This window comes from Fragaria vesca, linkage group LG2, assembly GCF_000184155.1.
Source record: "Fragaria vesca subsp. vesca linkage group LG2, FraVesHawaii_1.0, whole genome shotgun sequence".
Classification (NCBI taxonomy): domain Eukaryota; kingdom Viridiplantae; phylum Streptophyta; class Magnoliopsida; order Rosales; family Rosaceae; genus Fragaria; species Fragaria vesca.
In genome coordinates this window covers 13,444,837-13,463,723 of record NC_020492.1, presented here as the reverse complement: position 1 = coordinate 13,463,723, position 18,887 = coordinate 13,444,837, and the positions used below count along the sequence as shown (strand labels likewise).

At 36.8% G+C, this 18,887-nt stretch overlaps 3 protein-coding genes across 3 annotated transcripts; all 3 read right to left on the bottom strand.

The window, feature by feature from the left end:
• Positions 1 to 3,263: 3,263 nt before the first annotated feature.
• Positions 3,264 to 3,626, bottom strand: LOC101305434 (putative ribosomal-protein-alanine acetyltransferase-like). Its single transcript, XM_004292454.1, has one exon. It carries the CDS (start codon positions 3,624 to 3,626, stop codon positions 3,264 to 3,266), a length of 363 nt encoding a protein of 120 aa, XP_004292502.1.
• Positions 3,627 to 4,407: 781 nt separating this feature from the next.
• Positions 4,408 to 8,157, bottom strand: LOC101302127. Its single transcript, XM_004290412.1, has 5 exons — positions 7,898 to 8,157; positions 7,693 to 7,807; positions 5,586 to 5,754; positions 5,269 to 5,499; positions 4,408 to 4,442 (listed from the first exon to the last, which is right to left on the bottom strand). Exons 1-4 carry the CDS (start codon positions 8,102 to 8,104, stop codon positions 5,283 to 5,285), a joined length of 708 nt encoding a protein of 235 aa, XP_004290460.1. The 5' UTR covers positions 8,105 to 8,157; the 3' UTR covers positions 4,408 to 4,442; positions 5,269 to 5,282.
• A 1,376-nt stretch (positions 8,158 to 9,533) lies between these two features.
• Positions 9,534 to 13,676, bottom strand: LOC101301836 (sphinganine C(4)-monooxygenase 2-like). Its single transcript, XM_004290411.1, has 3 exons — positions 13,529 to 13,676; positions 12,988 to 13,327; positions 9,534 to 10,376 (listed from the first exon to the last, which is right to left on the bottom strand). The coding sequence occupies exons 2-3, from the start codon at positions 13,216 to 13,218 to the stop codon at positions 9,825 to 9,827; spliced, it is 783 nt and encodes a 260-aa protein (XP_004290459.1). The 5' UTR covers positions 13,219 to 13,327; positions 13,529 to 13,676; the 3' UTR covers positions 9,534 to 9,824.
• Positions 13,677 to 18,887: the final 5,211 nt, after the last annotated feature.

Here is an 18,887-nt window from a genome sequence, read left to right as displayed (position 1 = left end):
ACTAATCACTCACTCACTCACTCACCCTTACATATGTCAATGAAATTGAAACTATGACCTCAACGTCATCACTTATGTTATACCTGACCAACCACATCATGGCTCACCAACAATATATATGTTAATAAGATTTAAACTCATAACTCTAAATGACACCTGAAAATATATTCGTTTTGTCGATTGTATCTATATTTTAATTTTGTCATAATCAATATTTAAACTTTTCGAGTTTGCTTGAACGTTAAAGCCAACTACAATCACTTTTGTTACGGCTTAAAATAACAAGTCAGGTGAATCTTACTGAGCTCCCTTCATTTTTTTTTCATTCTTAAGCCAAGTACAGAGGATAGCAATAACAATAGTATTTAACAATGCTCGGTTCATGAACGGCACTAGAATTTTAGTAACACTATTTTTTAACGATACAATAACAAAAATGATTAGACTTTTCTCCTTTTTATGTATTTCTTTTAGATCTTATCATGAGTAGACACTAGACAATACTTCTAAAATAAAAAAAGACACTAGACAATATTCATGATACCCACAATGACTACAAAATGTCATATTTAACCCTATGAAATGAGATGTGTGACTCACATGTTATATCTTGCCGGAATGACTATAGATGACCTTACCATTTCACTTTAAAAGTTTTTATTTTATTGAAAAATATTTTATTGAATCAACTTGAAGTACATCAATACCAGGGGCTTCTCATGAGAGAATCCCCAGACTAGCTTCTACTAATAGTGTCAATAACTACATGGAGCCAAGGAGGTTGAACCATCATTAAGGCATTTCGGGCAAAAGTATGAGCGACTTTGTTATGGCGCTTGCGCACATGTTTTCAAGATTCTAACTCCACTTTCATCTTACGAACTGCATCCATAATTCCTCCAATATCGCTCAAGTCAAGTTCATTTTTGCCAATAGCATTAATCACGTTAACCGCGTCACTTGCAATAGCCAACTTTGTTACGCCTATTTGCCTGCAGACCTTCGTACCATGCCATAGAACCAAAGCTTCAATGTTGTGTGGTTTGAATGCAGCTTTCATGAGTACCGCAATGGCCCCCATTAGGTTACAACTCCAAGACCCACAATGTTTGTACTAAATATCACAAACTCCATCAAAGTACAAACTGGTAGCCTGTTCATGTATAATACCCCTCTCCATATCTCCAGAACTCTGCTGCATTTCAGCCCTATTAACACCACCCATCAGTAAGTTCTTCTTTCTCAACATTACGCCAGCAAATTCATGTTTCCACTCCATGCCTTTTTTCCCATGACAAACCCCATTTCTATCCTTCCATATCCACTAGCAAATTACGTAAACAATTTAGTGTTTTTATTGTTCCCTTCTAGGGCAATCAAACCCAATAGATCAGCAAAGCTATGAACCTGCCATCCTTTGTTAACCTTCCCATGTACACTTCCAAACTTGTTTTGCCACACAACAAATCCACAAACTATGAATCACCGTCTCCTCCCCTTCTCCACATCTCCAACATCCACTATGAGAACATATCTTACGCTTAAACAAGCGCCCAACACAAGGTAGAGAGGCATGGCAAGCTCTCCATAAAAAAAGTTTGACCTTATTGGGAACCAATAGGTCCCAAATAATGCTCTAAATATTAATGGAGTTTGAATTAGCATGCCCACTACCACTACTCGATCCCTTCTTTAGCCTCTTCAACTCCATCCCAAACCAATATTCGGATTTAACGGAATATCTTCCATCTTCGTTAAAGTGTCACGCGGCCACATCCGCTCTATTCCCATCACATAAAGGAACAGCTAATATTTTTTCTACATCAACCGGTAAAAAATGTTGTTTAATAAAATCCATCTTCCACATACCTGGCTGGCTCATAAGCTGGCTGACCTTTGCATTTGGATCCATAAAGCAAAGAGTTACAATCTTGAAAGACCAAGGAGACGGCAACCATTTATCTCCCCAAATTTTAACTGATTCACCGGATCCAATTCACCATCTCATTCCAGCACACAGCAGATCTTTTCCCCAGTTCAAACCCCGCCAAACAAAAGATGGTTTCACTCCCACTCTAGCAGCTGCCCAATCACCATTGTGCACATATTTACCATGAAGCACTCTATTAAATGTAACACAATCCTCCAAAGGGTCTTAGCTAACAGGGCTTGATTAAATCCTTCCAGATCTCTGAAACTCGGTCCTCCCTCCTTATTATGGCAAAACAACTCCCATTTGCACCAATGAATACCTCTTTTATTTCCTTTTTTTTCCCCCACCAAAACTTCGCCACCTCAGATTGAAACTTACGGCATACACCTTTGGTTCAGGTGTTGCTTTTGACAAAAAATAAAGTTACACGTCACATTGCTCAAATAACGGTAATGTTTAAATACGTTTTGAAACCTTTTTTGTTTTTTTGTTTAAATGACATCCGTGTGTCTCACATGGTACCATTTTTTTTTTTTTGGCGATGCACCGTTGTGGTGTCAATCAGTCGGGTAATCTGTTGGTGGAAGTGTTAGCGACCACATCATGATGGGGTATGTCATCATTGAGGCATGTTTCCACATTGCTTATGAGGAAAACAACGAGATGGTGCCTTTCGTCTGTATTTGAACCACTTCAGTCACTCAAACCAGCCAAATTGCAACGAAGCTAGGGAAAATACCCCAAGTGAGAATGGAAGGAAAAAAGCAAGATGACTTGTCAAAATCAAGGAAACATCGCATTAACAGTGTAAGCTTGCATACATTAACATAGAGAAGCAGATGTGATAGTAGCAATTTTTTCTTTTTTTATCAAATAGTAACTTCATTCATTAAGAACATTAAGAACGTGTTACAAAAAGAGATGGATGCAAACACACAGATTTCATATTGGAAGCATACAACGGAAAGAAACAAACAGAATCAAAGAAAAAAAAACATAAAACAAACATAAACGGTATAGATATTGCACCGAATCAAGACAGTCGTAATTTAGGTCCATAAGTGACCGTTCCGCTAGAGCTCATGAATTTGGAACAAAATCAGGCCAACGCACACAGACTAAAAAAGACACAAATGCCCAACCAAACACAAGAAGGAAGTAGCAAACTTATTCTGTTTTAAGACAAAGGGAAGTAGCAAACTTATTCTGTTTTAAGGCAAAGGGAAGTAGCAAACTTGACCAATTGCTTGTGATAGACATATATATAAGTCCACATACTTGGCGTAGAAGACCAGTTAATCATTGCTGGACTTTTGGACCATCTACTAATCTAATCTGTAGAAAGAAAACTATAAACAACCAAATCAATAATTTCTCCCTTCATATATCCATATTTCCTGAACAAACCCTCCCTTTGAAACCCAGCTTTCTCCAAAACCCTCTGAGAGGCCTTGTTGTTTGGAATTGCACCAGCTTGCAACCTAAGCAAATGAGGGAAGTCCTTGAACTCTTGAGGGACGGCAATCTTAACTACTTCAGTGACTATCCCATGTCCCCAGTAATTTGGGGATACAGCATAACTGATATCAGCCTTGTGACTCTCATCACCTGACCTCGGAAAGACTGATATGAAACCGATTGAACGATCATCGATGCACTCGACATAGTAGAAGCCAGCAGTAGCACTCGACATTACTTTTAGTTCAGTTGACTCTGTTTTAATTTTAATGAAAGGTAAAATTGTAAATCTGTAGCCAACACATGTCAACAGCATAACCACTTGTCCTTAATTGTAAAATTTTGTCCTTATATATGTAAGATAATGTATAAAAGATGTATTTGTAAACTGAAATTTGGTTAGTAACTAAAATGTAGTTTGCTAAAAAAAACAGACTTCGTGACATGGACAGATTCTTCGATCCAAAAGATGGACAGGTAGTTCGAAAGTTGGTTTTCCTGTATATTATTTATAAACCACTAATTAGTCCTTAAGTTATAAATTACCTAATGAGTTCATCTTTGTCTGATGAAACAAACAATGATCAATCACTAATGTCTAATTATATAAAGCATCCAATTCTTCTACCCTACAACTACAAGTATTATGTTATTGCCGTCTACTTTTAAGGGTTTACATCATTGCTAATACATAAAGGTGAAGAAATCGATAATTTAAAATTATCTTGTTATTTTGACAATGGAATTGAACTTTTGGATCCAATAATTTCATCCCTGTATCAAAATATAAAAGTTAATCTCACCAAGTGGTATATACACTTAAAAAGACCAATCTCCCTTTTCTTAAGTTGAAACCCTATTATCATTTCATTACAAGCTCAAATTGCGCTCGCACAAAACCGACATTTACAAACAAAGAACAATTATAATCACCTGGCTGTTCTTTCAACTAAGCACACAAATGTGTTGCATAAAAGACTCCAGTTGCTACAAAATTTTCCATACCGAATACCACCATGTAGAAACACAGCCCAACAGCTAATCCGAATTTCTGAAACCACTACCACAAGCCAAATGAGGAAACCAACAGCTAATCTGAAACCACTACCACTGAACACAATCTTACCCAACATCAGAAGCATGCAAAGAGGACCGACCTAGACTCCTCTACATAAGGCAAATTTTCTCTTCATTACTGGTACGCATTCGTTATTCACTTATCACTACTTGTTTAACCCTAATACATTAACAGACTTGGGCATCAGATGGGCGAAGATTGAGTAAATTAGAGAGTACAGCAGTACATATGATACGATAAAAAGAACGTCGTACAAGTACAAGTACAACTAACCTAAGGTGTAAAGATCAGGGAGGTAAAACATGGAATTAGCCTTCTACCCACAAAAGCAAATTATTGTAATGACATGAAATACAGCAGACAAGATATGATCATTTCAAGGATAATATTGCCTCTTGCCCTTTGCAGATTATATTCGCATTCAGTTTATGACCATCTTTTCTTCTCTGTTCTTTTTTTTTCTTTGCCCAGAAAAGAAAAGTAATCTAGATGAATTTGTTTGATATGTCAGACCAAAAAAATAGAAAACAGATCATTCTACTGAGATAAAGTTAATCAAGCAAGTCAGTTTTGACGTTTCACAAGCTTAGAACCAGGAGAGTTATTACTATCTAAAAAAGGAGAGCCACCTCTAGCAGTAGGTGAAAAGGAAAGAACAGATCACATTTTGACACTATACCAGAGCATAGCATACATCACACTCACCTGATGCACTTTTGGCAGTCTAACTACCGATTGTAGCTACACGGATGTAACAAGAAAACTATGACATGTTATGCTATTCTGTTCCAGGTAATACCTGAGATGGTCCTACTAATCAAATTGCTGTCGAAGCTGCATTTCAGTTTCACTTTTCCATGTAGCATGAGATGACTGGCCTTTCATCCTCTTGTTTTTCTCCTTATCTTTGATTGTAGACCCCTTCTTCTTGGAGTCGTCAGTTGCGTCTGCAGGACGATCACCACATGTTGGGCAGACCATTCCGCGTGCATTGGAATAGGTCTTGGGAATTCCACACTGCAAGCACATCCTACTCGAGAGAAATATTTCAGATTAGTAGATTACAAGGCCAAGTTTCTTAGGAGGAGCAGAATCCAAGGGAAGGCAAATATGTACCTGAGAAGCGCTGCAGCATCCTCTGCACTGGGATTTGTTACAGTTGCCACACGCTTACCTCCTTCATTTGTGCTTGTATCAGCTAAAGATCGAGGTTGCTTACCATCAAGATCACTTCTTACTCGTTCATGGATTCCAACTAAATTAGCTTTGGACTCCACTACTGCACCTATAGACAATAAAACAATAGTCTCTTCAATTGATGCAATAGAAAGGTACATAATGGACATACAGAACACCATATCTTCAATAAGAATGGTACTGATAGCTCAGTGTCAGAGAACTAAATGCATGATTAATTTCAAAACATCTATCAGATAGTTGTTTCCTGATGAAGAAGCAGTATATGGGCATCCATATACAGTAGAACCCATCAATTACACACCACATTGCAAATAATGCATAACAAAGATTTTCCAAATAGACATCAGTTCTTTTTTTGTCAATATGTTGCCTATCCAATTCCGATGAATTCATACGTAACAGACCTTTTAAATAGTTTTTATGTAGAAATTGCCTCATGTTGAGTGATTAGGACAGTTGCTGGAGAGGAAGGAAGATATAGGAAATAACCAGGTTTACAAAGTTCTTTATGTTAAAGAACTAGAAAGGCAAAATCGAAGGCCTGGAATGGCATCCAATTGGGGAAGATGAGGCAACTCAGTTAGAGACCTTTTGACAAAGATGAGGTGATGAAGGCGGTAAGGCGAAGTCACCTGGTAATGTGGCAGCCACAACTTGGTTGGTAAATATTTACGCTCTTTAGAACCCTAAGTATAAGTCCAGCCCATTTTGGTTCAAAGTGAAGTGTCTGTAGTTGAGTCTGAATTGGTAATTCAAAACAAATCAACAATCATTTTCAGTTTTATGAAGAGCATTTATAAAGTCTACTTCTTTGATAGTCTAATTAAGTCCTAAGATAAGTAACTTGTCTTTAAATACTCCAAGGCCACATGTTACTTGTTGGAGTCTTTATTAAGTCTTAGTCTGCTGAGAGTCTAAAGCTTAAAGTATAAGTTCACCTATTGTAAGCAAAAGCAGAACTAGAGTCAAATAGAATAGAATTTTAAAGAAGGCTCAGTACCTTGGTTTCTCTTCTCTTTCCCCATTGTTTTTCCCCCTTTTTGGCGCTATTCCCTAATTCCACAAAGACTACAGCAGCTACATCCTTCTCTTTCTTCTAGAATAACCTATTTCTTAAAGATTCCTACACTTCCTAGCCCCATGCCTGCTCTGTCCTGCATCACCTGGACATCCTGAAGGCTCTTTTGTGGGATTTTATCAAAGTCTTAATGAAATACATATCATTAGGCATCAAACCATTATCTGCTTGTTGCAATTCTACGATGGAGGAAAGGGTAATGTTTTTGAAAGAAGGTTGGGTTGGACTAGCTTTTTCCCATTGATTTCCTCATTCACATGTCATGTGTTTTAATTCTTTTGTCCTTGCGTCTAAGCTATGATTATAGTTTTCAATTGTATTTCAAGGATCCAGAAGGTGGGGAACACATATCCCCCTGAAATAGTGTGTTGCTGGAGTCTTGTGCTGCACAATTTATCCGAAGACTTGATAGAATCCCATATCAACTCAATCTATTCCTTCTGTAATTTGGGAGGCTAAAGTAGGGCCTAAGGTACAGGTAGTAGCTTGGATTTATTGCTCAAAGGAAGACAAATACCACTAATATGGTTGAGCACAGCAGACCTTGTTTTTGTACTTGTCATGGAGAAAGAGTCTGATGTGTAAACCAAAGACCAAGAGAGAATGAATATCGCATACTTTCACATTGTCTAATCAGTAATCACTTGAGCCCTCGGAACAAGATTGTTCAGGGGTGCCATGTTGAGCTACGAAACTCCAGATAGTCACATGGCTGTTTACTAAATTTGTAGCTCTTTAAGCATAATCACTAATACAGTTATACATGATAGTGCACTAACACCTAAACCACTCATCCATGCATGATCTAAGTCGGTTCACAGATTTAGATCCACTTCGAATTCCGAATAATTTTACACACAACATGATAAGCCCTAAGCAGTGTGTAATGCATAATAACGCAAAGGAAATACTCAAAATAGATAGAGGGGGGGGGGAATAGAGTACCAGCAGGCAAGTGTTTCTTGTCCTTGCGGTGTTTGTTGTGACGGGAAGCATGCCGCACTTGCTGGGGAGCGTATTCTTGGACGCAGTTGTTCAAAAAAGCTGGGGGTCCCGAAATCTCCGCACACAAAAACAGTTGAATTCTCAAACCTAATTATATTCGAAACTAAATAATGGCAGAGAAAGAGAGAGAGAGAGAGAGAGGTACCTCGGAGAAGACGTCGGAAGCAGACGGGAGGGCGGAGGCGTTGGAGGACGTGGGTCGGGAAGGCTCCAAAATGGAGGAGGACGCTGCGGGTTTGCTCTCGTCGCCGTCGTCTTCGGAGGAGGAGGAGTTATGGTAATGGAGGCCATGTTGGGGCTCTTGTTCTTCGTCTTCAGAGGAAGAATAGCCCTGGACGAGTGCTAAGCTCATTATTGGGATTTGTGTGATACAAGCTCTCCGATTTCTCTCTCTTTTTTATGCACACCTACTTCGGCTCCACTGCTCCCTTTAATCCAATTTGAATACAGAATTTTTCCTTTTTTTTTCTCTTCTTCTTTTTGGTAAATGAAAATTACATCAACACACTGAATATGAAAAATTAGAATTAGTTATTTACTGTAAATGTACATTTACAACTGTTTTGGTGAGTCATTTCACGCCAAAACATGGAGAATTTATTTATACATACACCTGCAATGTTATTCTATGTCTTTAGAATTAGTTACACAAGCTAACCAAAACTTACAAAATTCACCTCATACTAAACAAAAAGTTCTCGAAACATGCTACATTACCACAACTCATTGTCTCATTCCGTATCCAGAAATTTATAAACTACTTAAATTACTACAACAGAACTCAAGTATAAAATACAACTTGGAGATATACAAAATATTTTGTCCGTATATTGCATAATGCATATGTAGATATCCAAAAACCAACAAGCATATTGCTACAACAAAATGCTCATACTGACTCATTGTATGTATATCTTTCCATCGAGACTTCTCATATTTACCTATAGATAGAAGGGGCCAAGAGGGTAAAGCGGCAATAGAGAGGTAAAGAGGAGATATCGAGATATGACATATGTTTAGCCACTTAACACCGTTATGGATGGCGTGTACTAGTATTGGGGCGACGTAAATAACTGAGGTACTAATGTGATGGTTTTGATACATGAGATATGAAAGTTTAGAATGAGCAATAACTAGGGTATTGTTTAGTCGATTTTCCTCAAAGAAAATGGATCTATTGGGAGTATTGGTTGTTATAACCTTATTACAAAACATCAAGTATCTTCTGATTCAAAGTGTTCCAGATTATTTTACATCCTCTAGACCCACTCTTTATTTTGTGTGGTGTTTCTTATGTGAATAGTGTCGTTCCAATCATGAATCATGTGTGATTTGATTTGAATGAGGAGACAGTACTCCATGAAGTTTTAGATGTTTCATTTGCTATGTGTAAGGTCAGGAAAGCAGGTTATTGAGTTGTATTGTATACGTCTCGACTATAAATTATGAAATCGTGTAGTGATGTTATAGTGAAGGGTATAAACAGCACTTCCAAAGAAACAATCTCAAACAGAGCCTATATCACCTAACAAAAACATGGGGACAATAAAAATTTCCGCAGGACTAACAATTACAATAAAAATGTTCCATTTAAATATGCACTAGTTTGGTTTGATCACATGCTTTAATCAATGGAATTACTTTGGCTAATGCTTTGTGGTTTCCAGTCAAGAGAACGTTTCTTGGCACTTCTGAAAGAATAGGATCTATTTTCTTAAACAAATCTAACCTTCTCAAGCCACATACAACTCCAAGTACATCAATCTCCACAGGTCTGATATCCCTGAAAACTAACTGCCGCATAATCATGAACAAATATGCTACAAATTAGACAGCCCAATATCTCACGCTTACATTCATAAGGAGGCTTGGTAGAATTAACACAACCAATTAAAGAAAAGATATACCACAACAGAAAAAGGAACTAACTCGGATAACAAAACCCTCCTGCTAGAGCCTAGACAATAGCCTCATATATCGGATCTATTTCAGAATCCTCTGAATGAGAAAATCTCAGCAAAATAATTTCCCTGTGTGAAGTGAGCTTGGATTAGTACACTGTTTTCTTCTGACTAGTCTTTCGCTGCTTTCATTGCCTTCGCTTCAAAACCCCCTTCAGGTCTCTTTACAAGACTGTAAGGCATGTAAGTTCCAAAAATCTTATCCCATATCGGGAAGAATGGCTGAGAATAGTTATACTTCAAGCCTTGAAGTTGATGATGAATGTCATGATAAGCAGTATTGTTCTGGAAGAAAGTGTGGAAGACGTTATAAGGCAACCAAAGTCCACAGTGATCATCTACCGTTTTAATCACAGCAAAGCAGAAGAATGTAACAGCCGTCCGTGCAGTCATTCCCGAGACTAGAAAAGAGAGAGCCCCACCAAAAGTGTCAAGCAAAAGACCCTCAAGTGGGTGGTTATAAAGGGCTCCAATTGCGTAGGGAACAACAAGTCTGTGGTGCTGAGAGTGAACATGTCGATACAAGAACTTGTTCTGATGCATGTAGCGGTGCACAAAGTATTGCCATGTGTCCATGACTAGCATTGCAACAACAATCTGCACAATCTGGACAAGGATGGACGGCTGAATTGTGATACCAGATGTATTGGCCTTTAAAGTTAACTGCAGTGAAAATGCATGAGCATTAGTCATAAAGATATCTAAAGTAACATTCCAAACTGACAGAGACATCCTAGCTTACTATTACATTGCAAGAATGAACAGGAACCGAGACTAGAATTGATATCAAAACAAGAATGAAGGCAATTGCTTGTATCCATAATTTGGTAAAATGTCCATTCCTTTATTTCTTTCTTACAACCAAATAATGGTATAGTAATGATCATTTCTCCCGTGATTCATTCCAGTAAAACAAAAACCTAAGAGTAAAGTCTACTTTTCTGAAAAGAAAAAAAAAAAAGAGTTAATTTTGTATTTATGAGTTATAGATCACTGCAGAAAATGAATTGGCTACCGTACAATATGTCTAAGTTAAACGACTTGTCCAGTTGTTCCAATCATAAAGAGGGTAAACTGCACAGCACATGCTACAGTAAAGCTACTAAATCGAGACATCGAACATAAAAACAAACAAGAGGTTTACAGTACCAATTTTTATCATTTTAATGAGAAACATACAAAAAAAAGTGAAAAATACATGACAATGAAAAGGAGTCCATCAGTTACTGTCTCAAATTTTACAGATCAACAAGATTGGCAAAGAACAAAAAACAAAGTCTTTTTAAATAACCATAAATAAAGCAAGTCAGAAAGACATGTCATTTCACCCTAACAATACATGGTAATACAATTCCTTCTCAAGCATGAGAAATATAGGAAAGTTATTTCCTAGTGGTTGGGGACCTGTATCTTTACTAGTTAAAAGCATTTACACCACATCCAAGATCCTGAGCCCTCTCCCAGATGTCACTAGTTATAGAAAGTAAAGCCTTACAAACTTCATTGTTCCTTCCAAATAAGAATAACTCTGACTAAAACAAGTAATGTCATCTTACAACCAACTCATTCAGAACAGGGCTAGACTCTAGACTCTAAATACATAACTTCTTGTCAGATCCTTATCTGTTTGAAAAGGGCAGAACTTGTTCTGCATAATCAATGTATCAGAAGCAGTCAAAGATGAAAGACAATAAAATTGTTGAAGTCTCTGCAATCAGTCACCAATGCTGTTTGCATCAAGGGATGTCCATCATTGATATCTAACTCAGATATAAATGATTCAAGTCACATCCTTGTCTCTCCATTCTTAACAAACCAACCTGTGACTTCAGAATAACATACTAAATTCTTATTTCGGGTCTACAGAGACTTTACACTTCTTCATTAAGATGATATCTCATATATCTTAAAATATGTACCAAAAGCATCATGAATCCACTTATAGTGATATAAATGTGACGAAGTCCATACACATCCAATACATTAGGTTGCAATGCCTAAACTATTGTGATTATCTCTGTAAAGCTTCAAGTACTTTATGCTATCAAAGTGGAAAATAAATTAAATGTCTGAGAAGACTATACAGTAAAGCTACATCTTTTTGAAAACAGAAAAAACACCATATACTACAATCTTGAAGCTTGGCTAGACTAAATTACTTCAGCAGTAGATGATAATTGGTAAAGCTCTGTGATAACCAATAAGAGCTACTAAGTCTGCATAAACTATGATCAAGAGATACCGATTAATGTATATGAGAGAATAACATACTCTCATGTTTTTTTGGGTTGAGTATCTTATTGGTCTGTAGGAAACACTGGTAAAGGAACATTATCCCATTATTCAATTGGTGTTAAATCGTACACCACAGGGATAAAAAGGGCTCAAGAGGTAAAACACAGTGACCAGACTACCTAAAGGGGTTTAGGACCAAATTGAAAGCACCACATAAAGTGCTGGGATAAAAACATGGGACAAATAGGCTAAATAAAAAAAACACTGGATAAAATACAAGGACATATAGGTGATTTACCCCTTTTGTTAACGTACAATCACTGGTATCCACCACGAATAGGTGAACCTTCCAACAAAATCCTTTTAAGTGCACATTCACTAGCTTTCGGTAGAACTTGTATATAAATAATTGGAAAAGTATACACAGTGAGCAACATCCCGTAGTAGATGAAAAATGATTGAATACAGCTATAGAAACACCTAAATAGCAGAAACTCAATAAATTGATTAGAGACTTCATCCCTAAAGGCAACTGAAACAGATGACCATCAGGAAGACCCAAAAACCACTTCTGACATTGCCACCACCCCACTCTAAAATCCTCAAAATATTGTCCATTCCTCTCCATCCAGATGACCCATAACATCACCAACATTCAGCATCTTGGCCCTCTCACCATATCCATATGACAATATGGTAATTTTATATCGACTAACAAATTTGAAAGCATGTATCAGATCAAACCATAATCACATACAACAGATGTGGAAAGGAGAAATAAAGGACCACTCTTTCAGAGCTTACTCAACCTTCTTTTGTTCTATCTTATGGACTTCAGCCATGTTAAAATGCAGAACTAACAGCTTACTAAAATCATTTCTAAGAAAGGCTGCAATCCATGTTGTTTATTTCACAAGCCGGCCCTTAATGCAAATGCAACATTTTCTACCTCATATACATATACACAAGTAGGGCATGAAAATGAAGCACGTTCAGCAGAAACGACACGAAATGAAAGAGTGAAGTTGAAGTAACTGACCACAAAGAGCCCCTGAGCTACAGTAGCCTGAGCTAGCTGTTGAAGCAATACTCCCCGGACGACAGAGGGAAGGGGCACCGAGTTCTTCTCATCCTCCTCTCTTCGAGTGTGCAACCGGTAATTGTCCAAAGGCGGCAACAGCTGGTAAATCCCAGCATACAACCAGTAAACCACAATTGGTGCAAAGGTCCCCATTGCCTCATCACTCACATACCCTTCCCAAAACACCATTTCTTTCTCCTTTTTTTTGGAATAAAAATCAAGTGGAATTCTAGCTACGAAACAAATCGAATATATTTACAGCTCAAGATCTAGAATTCGAATGCACATTCTCTGAACCCTGAAACCACAATGAAGAAAATTAGATTAACCCCTGAACTTTCGTTGCTATTTCACTCAAAGCAACATACACAAGTGCCCATTTCCCAGAATTCAATGATTCTCTAAATTCTACCTCAGCTTTCCTCAGAACCCAAAACAGAGAAAAGACACTGAAACTTAATGAAATGAAGTTGAGAAACAATTGAGGAGATGAACATACAGAGAATGTGGGTTCTCATTCAGATCTAAGACCCTGTTTGGCGAACACTTTTTCCTTGACAGTTGTGAGATTCCCAAAAATTTAAAACATTATAAAGTGATCTTGTTTGGGAGACAAGAAAATTAATGATTGAATTCTCTCCCTTTTTCTTTATTACATCCAGGCCAGCCACGTAGATTTCACTGGAAGCAGTGAAAGAGAGGTATGAAGGCCGCTGCCGGGATCCAAAGTTTGATATTTTCTGGTAGGACAGTGGGTTTTATTCTGGTTTTGATTTGTTTGTTTGAATTTGATTCAATTCTGACCACTTGTTTGAGGGAAAAAAAAATTAACCACTTATTTGTCTAATAATTTGAAGATTTTTAATTGAAGTGTTTGGTCGGGTGCAACAAGTCAACAACCCATCTTCGCTGCTAGGGTTGGTTTTTTTTTTTTTCTTGTTTTGCAATTCTCTGCTCTCTCTTTCATCATCTCCAATTCTCCATCAGCTGACGTTGCTGCGGCGTTGGCTATCCAATGAGAAGGGAAGGTGGTCTTGGAAGTTGTCATCTCCCAACAATCATACGCAGTGGGTCGTCTGCTCTAAATATAAGTAGTCTAATCTTAAGGCGGTGATTGGAACCCTAACATCAGTTTCGGGCTACATGAATCGTCTTCTGATGAGGACACAAGGAGATCGTTTTAAAATGAAGCTTACGAAGGAGGAGGAATGTTGTCATGCAGTGAACGGAGGGTCGTGAATCTTTAGGGTCTTTGTTCATGGTGGTGGTACGGTGTACGATGGCTGATGTGACTAGGGTTCCACTCTCAACCTTTACTATCTAGGTTGAGATCTTTGGCGTACCCCTGGAGTTGATAATAGAGGATGCAGTGACGATGGTTGGAGAGACGCTGGGCCAAGTGGATCAATGGGATCAAATGAAGTACGAGGGCTAGGGTCGATTGATCCATCGGATTGTTGACCGATCAAGCAAGCGTAACCTCTAATGTCATTGTTCCTTTGTTTTGGTAAACTACTAATTAATGATCAGCGGTTTAGAAGAAGGATTTTTGTTAGTGCCTCCTGTCATTTTTGTGTCATGAAACTATGTTGCACAGGGTTAGTGATTATGTTAATGCTAAGAAGGTATGGAATTGTTTTGATATTCCCCTGAATGTCTCACGGTCTTCTAATCTGGATTGGAAAAATTGGATCATTGCTAACTAGTTGTAGAAGGGTCATTACATGAGAGAGCTTAGTTGAAATATCTCTTCCATATGTTGTTGTTAGTTTTTGTGGAAATGGCGCTGCAAAGGTATCTTTGACTCACAATTTTGATTACCCTCACAATCCTCCTGAAGTTATCTTTGAAAATGTTGAGGAATGGAGTAGAGTTGTTGCTAAAGTTAGCGTGGTGAAGAATACCTATGTTAAATGCTTGGTTGAATTAAGCCTGCAACTAGGATTCATAAGCTCAATGTTGATGGTTCTAGAACTAAAAATGGTGATACATGACGGGTGATGAAGGATGAGACTGGTTCTTGGTGTGGTGGCTTCATGGTCAACATTAGAACTGGTGAGGTCCTTCAAGCTGAAACCTGGGGTTTGTTTCATGGTCTTCATTTGGCTCACACTCAGCACATCATGAAGTTTTGGAGATTGAATCTGATTCAGTCTGATTCAGCTGTTTTAGTTAATGTGATTTAAAGTGATAAAGTTGAGATGTATCCCTTAGGTTTCCTTGTTATGAACTGCAAAAGGCTTAGAGCATGTCCATCGATGAGCAAAAAATCCAACCCAGGTTGGATCCACATAGGCAAAGCAACACATCCCAAAATTTTTTGCTTCCACCCATAAAATGAGATAACTCATTTTCTAGCCCAGGTCACTTTGTTGGGGAGATATCCAACCCAAGTGAGAGGAGAAGACTGACCCAGGCGAGATTGATCCACATCAGCCCAGCCCACGCTCGTGACTTGCGTCAGCAATGAAGCCTCCACCGAGCGATGCGCCTGGAAGCTGCGTTTTGCGCACAAACGAATTGCAGCGAAGGAAGACCCGCGTGTGATGACGACAGGGAGACTGTGACGACAAACTGTGCGGAGCGGCAGCGTGCGAAGGTGGGTCGTCACCGTCGGCAGCCCAGAGAAGAAATATGGGTGCCCATAGAAGAAATACGGGTGCCCAGAGAAGAAATACGGCAGCCCAAAGAAGAAAGTTTAAGGTTTTTTTCTTTTTTTATTTATAATTTTATAGAAAAAATCTGTAAAAATAAATAAATTTATACTGTGTGAATTGATAGCTAATTTTACATATGCCTAGTTAATTTAGATTGTGTTTTTCATTAGACAATATCAAATAAAGGTATTTTTTAAACTTGACTTGTTACTTAAATGTCATGAAATAAAAACATTAATTTTAATATGTCATATAATATATATAAATTACTATTTATTTATACATAAAAAGATTAATTGCATTTAAAAATGTAATTTAAAATTCAATAAACAGTCACTGCCACACGACAACAATCTCACATTTTAAACAGGTGGAAACTGCTGCCCAGTCACAGTGACCCAGGTCATTGTATTCATTCTAACCCAACGGGTGAACTTGCTCTTATGCATGATTTTAAGGTTTTACACTACTGAGACTCTCTTAGAGCAAGTCTACCCCTTATAAAAAAATCCAACCCAGGTTAAATGACACCTAAGAATCTAACCCAAAAGAAAAAAAACTCACATTCCACCCATGAATGGGTTTTGTGCCCAATTCACTCAAGTGAGATTTATGGGGAGAGAACTAACTCAGGCTAGATGAGAAAGCTAGCCCAAGTTGAATTCTTCCACTTCAGCCAAAAGCCAAACATGGCTGCGTGACATGCGTCAACTACTTTTTTTTTTAACCTACGTGAAGGAGATGTCACACTCTCCTTGCTCGCGTGAGGAACACGACCTGATGTCCTCCAATCAAAGTAGCGTGCTATTCACGTTTCTGTCATTTTGCGTGGTTATAAAAAACATCTGAAAATGATATAAAAATCAGAAACTATTTTAAAAATAAATCCTTGTTTGTATAAACATCTATTTGTATTTACATAGACCTCTTTTTTACATAAGATTTTTAAGTTGAGGACTTTTCGGTTTATGGTTTAAAATACTTATTTTTCGATCACATCTTGGCATCTCATCCGTTCAGTTTTTAGCTCTATATGAGTATATTTGTCCTACAAATTTTTAGCCAAATCGGTGATCGTTAAGGTAACAAACTATATCAAATTAATGGACGAACAAAATTTGTCAAACATGAACCGTTCAAGTTCATAATTAGTAAATCACACTTTTGAATGTCTTAACAATTTTCAATATGGCTGAAAATTTGCATAAATGATCTATTCATAAATACCTATAAATTGAACGGTCAAGATGTGGATATAAGATCGAAAAATCTTCAACTAGTCATCAACTTAAGAGTCCTCATTAAAATGACTCAATTTTTACATTTTGTCGTATATTTTAATCAACATAAACATTTAATTACATCAATTATTTTATATTCTAAATAATATATTTTTTTTTTATCAGATATAAAATCTTCTTTACATTAATATTTATCATAATGTGTTAATATTTACATAATCTTAAATTCACTTATTTTTTATATTGTGACTAATATTTACTATTTGCTTACATTAATAGTTAATTTTTAGGGTGCGTCTATTGCCACCCCACAAACCACTTTGCTCACCCCACATGTTGTTGATTTATTGAAATACCAAAATACCCTGATGTAAAATTACAGCAAGGGACAACAAGTTGTTATAAATTACTTTTTTTTCTTTTTCTTTTTTATCTTTTTATTTTGGATGAACACAAATTTCATAACTCTAACCTAAATTTATCATATTCGGTCGTAAGTTTAAAGACACTAACATTTAATTTGAAGATGAGGTAAATTGTTTGTATTTTTTTTTTCTTTGATGATTATTTGTCTATCCTTTTACTCATTATTTCCCATGGTGACTTTGTATGTAAATTCTCATGGACAACTATTGTACCGTATTTATGAACAACGAATAGATCAGTTCAAGAAACTTAGAAGTACGGAAAGCGTTGCTACGTACTAGAGAAGTAGAGATACATTTACAGACATTATGTATCTTGATATCGACTGATACTATTGAGTTGTTACATTTGAGAGTTTTTTCTTGTTCTTTAACTTGGATTTATACTTTCATATGAATTTTGGTGATTTTACTTATTACCTTGAGCAAATCTGAATTTGACAAAATATATGAAGAGAATGTAGGGTGAATAAAGTAGAATCGAGAAAATGGTTTTTTAGGTATTGTTAATAGGTGAACAAAGTAGACTTACAATTAAAATTATATGAGTAAGAACAAAGTGATTTGTGGGGTGGCAATAGACGCCCCTAATTTTTATTATTCTAAAAACCATTATTCACACTTTAAAACATTCTTTTAAATTCAATAAACAATGCTTTGGTCTAGTGGCATATGAAGTTGTAATACCTGATAAAAAACAATTCAATAAACAGTCACTGCCACGTGACAAGAATCTCACATTTGAAACGGGTATGACCTAGGTCACTTAAAAAATCTAACCCAACGAGTGAACTTGCTCTTAGAACATTTTTAGCAATAATAGTCTTTTTTGAGTTAAATTTTAATCGAATTAGCTAAAATGTCATTTTATCTAGCCACTTTAGAAATGCGGCTACATCAATGCTCTCTATTTTAACTAACGTTACATCAACATTATTCTTCAAATAAAGATTAAATAGTTTGAATATATTTATATATCACTTAAAATATCTTAAAATGAATGTATTAAATTATAGTTAGCCTTATTTGAGTCATCTCGCTCTCTATATTTAGCTAGCGAGATATTTAAAAGTCATAATAGCTAAACTTTGGTTAGTCTGCTGGAGCTATGAAAATATTAAAAAAAAAACTAAACGCGCTCTCTAAAATAGCTAAAGCTAAAATAAAGAGTCTGCTAAAATTGCTTTTAGATGATATTGTTGGAATGTCTAGACTCTAGAGTTAGATTTTTCAATAGTACAGCTAATTTATTGGGTGTTGCTAGATGTACCCAGCAAACTTCTTAATATACCCAATAATTAAAAATTATCCTGTATTTTCCAGTTTTGCCCTTGTTATAATAAACCCAGCAAACATCATCTCTAACACCACGTTGAGACCAGAAAGAGAACTAATATGGGGGAGGAAATCAGGAGGAGCTTTCCCATGATCTAAGTATAGAATCTTGAGAAGATTTGATGTACGGGATATCGGAACCGATTGCCTTCAAAAAAAAAAAAATTCCAATTCAATGATAATCCCATTACATATATCTC

Coding starts and splice junctions, on each gene's coding strand:
- LOC101301836 (XM_004290411.1), bottom strand. CDS start 13,218: ATGGTGTTTTGGGAAGGGTATGTGAGTGATGAGGCAATGGGGACCTTT. Junction 10,377..12,987: donor TAGCTCAGGGGCTCTTTGTG/GTCAGTTACTTC, acceptor TTTTCACTGCAG/TTAACTTTAAAGGCCAATAC.
- LOC101302127 (XM_004290412.1), bottom strand. CDS start 8,104: ATGAGCTTAGCACTCGTCCAGGGCTATTCTTCCTCTGAAGACGAAGAA. Junction 7,808..7,897: donor CTTCCGACGTCTTCTCCGAG/GTACCTCTCTCT, acceptor TTGTGTGCGGAG/ATTTCGGGACCCCCAGCTTT. Junction 5,500..5,585: donor GATGCTGCAGCGCTTCTCAG/GTACATATTTGC, acceptor TCTCTCGAGTAG/GATGTGCTTGCAGTGTGGAA.
- LOC101305434 (XM_004292454.1), bottom strand. CDS start 3,626: ATGTCGAGTGCTACTGCTGGCTTCTACTATGTCGAGTGCATCGATGAT.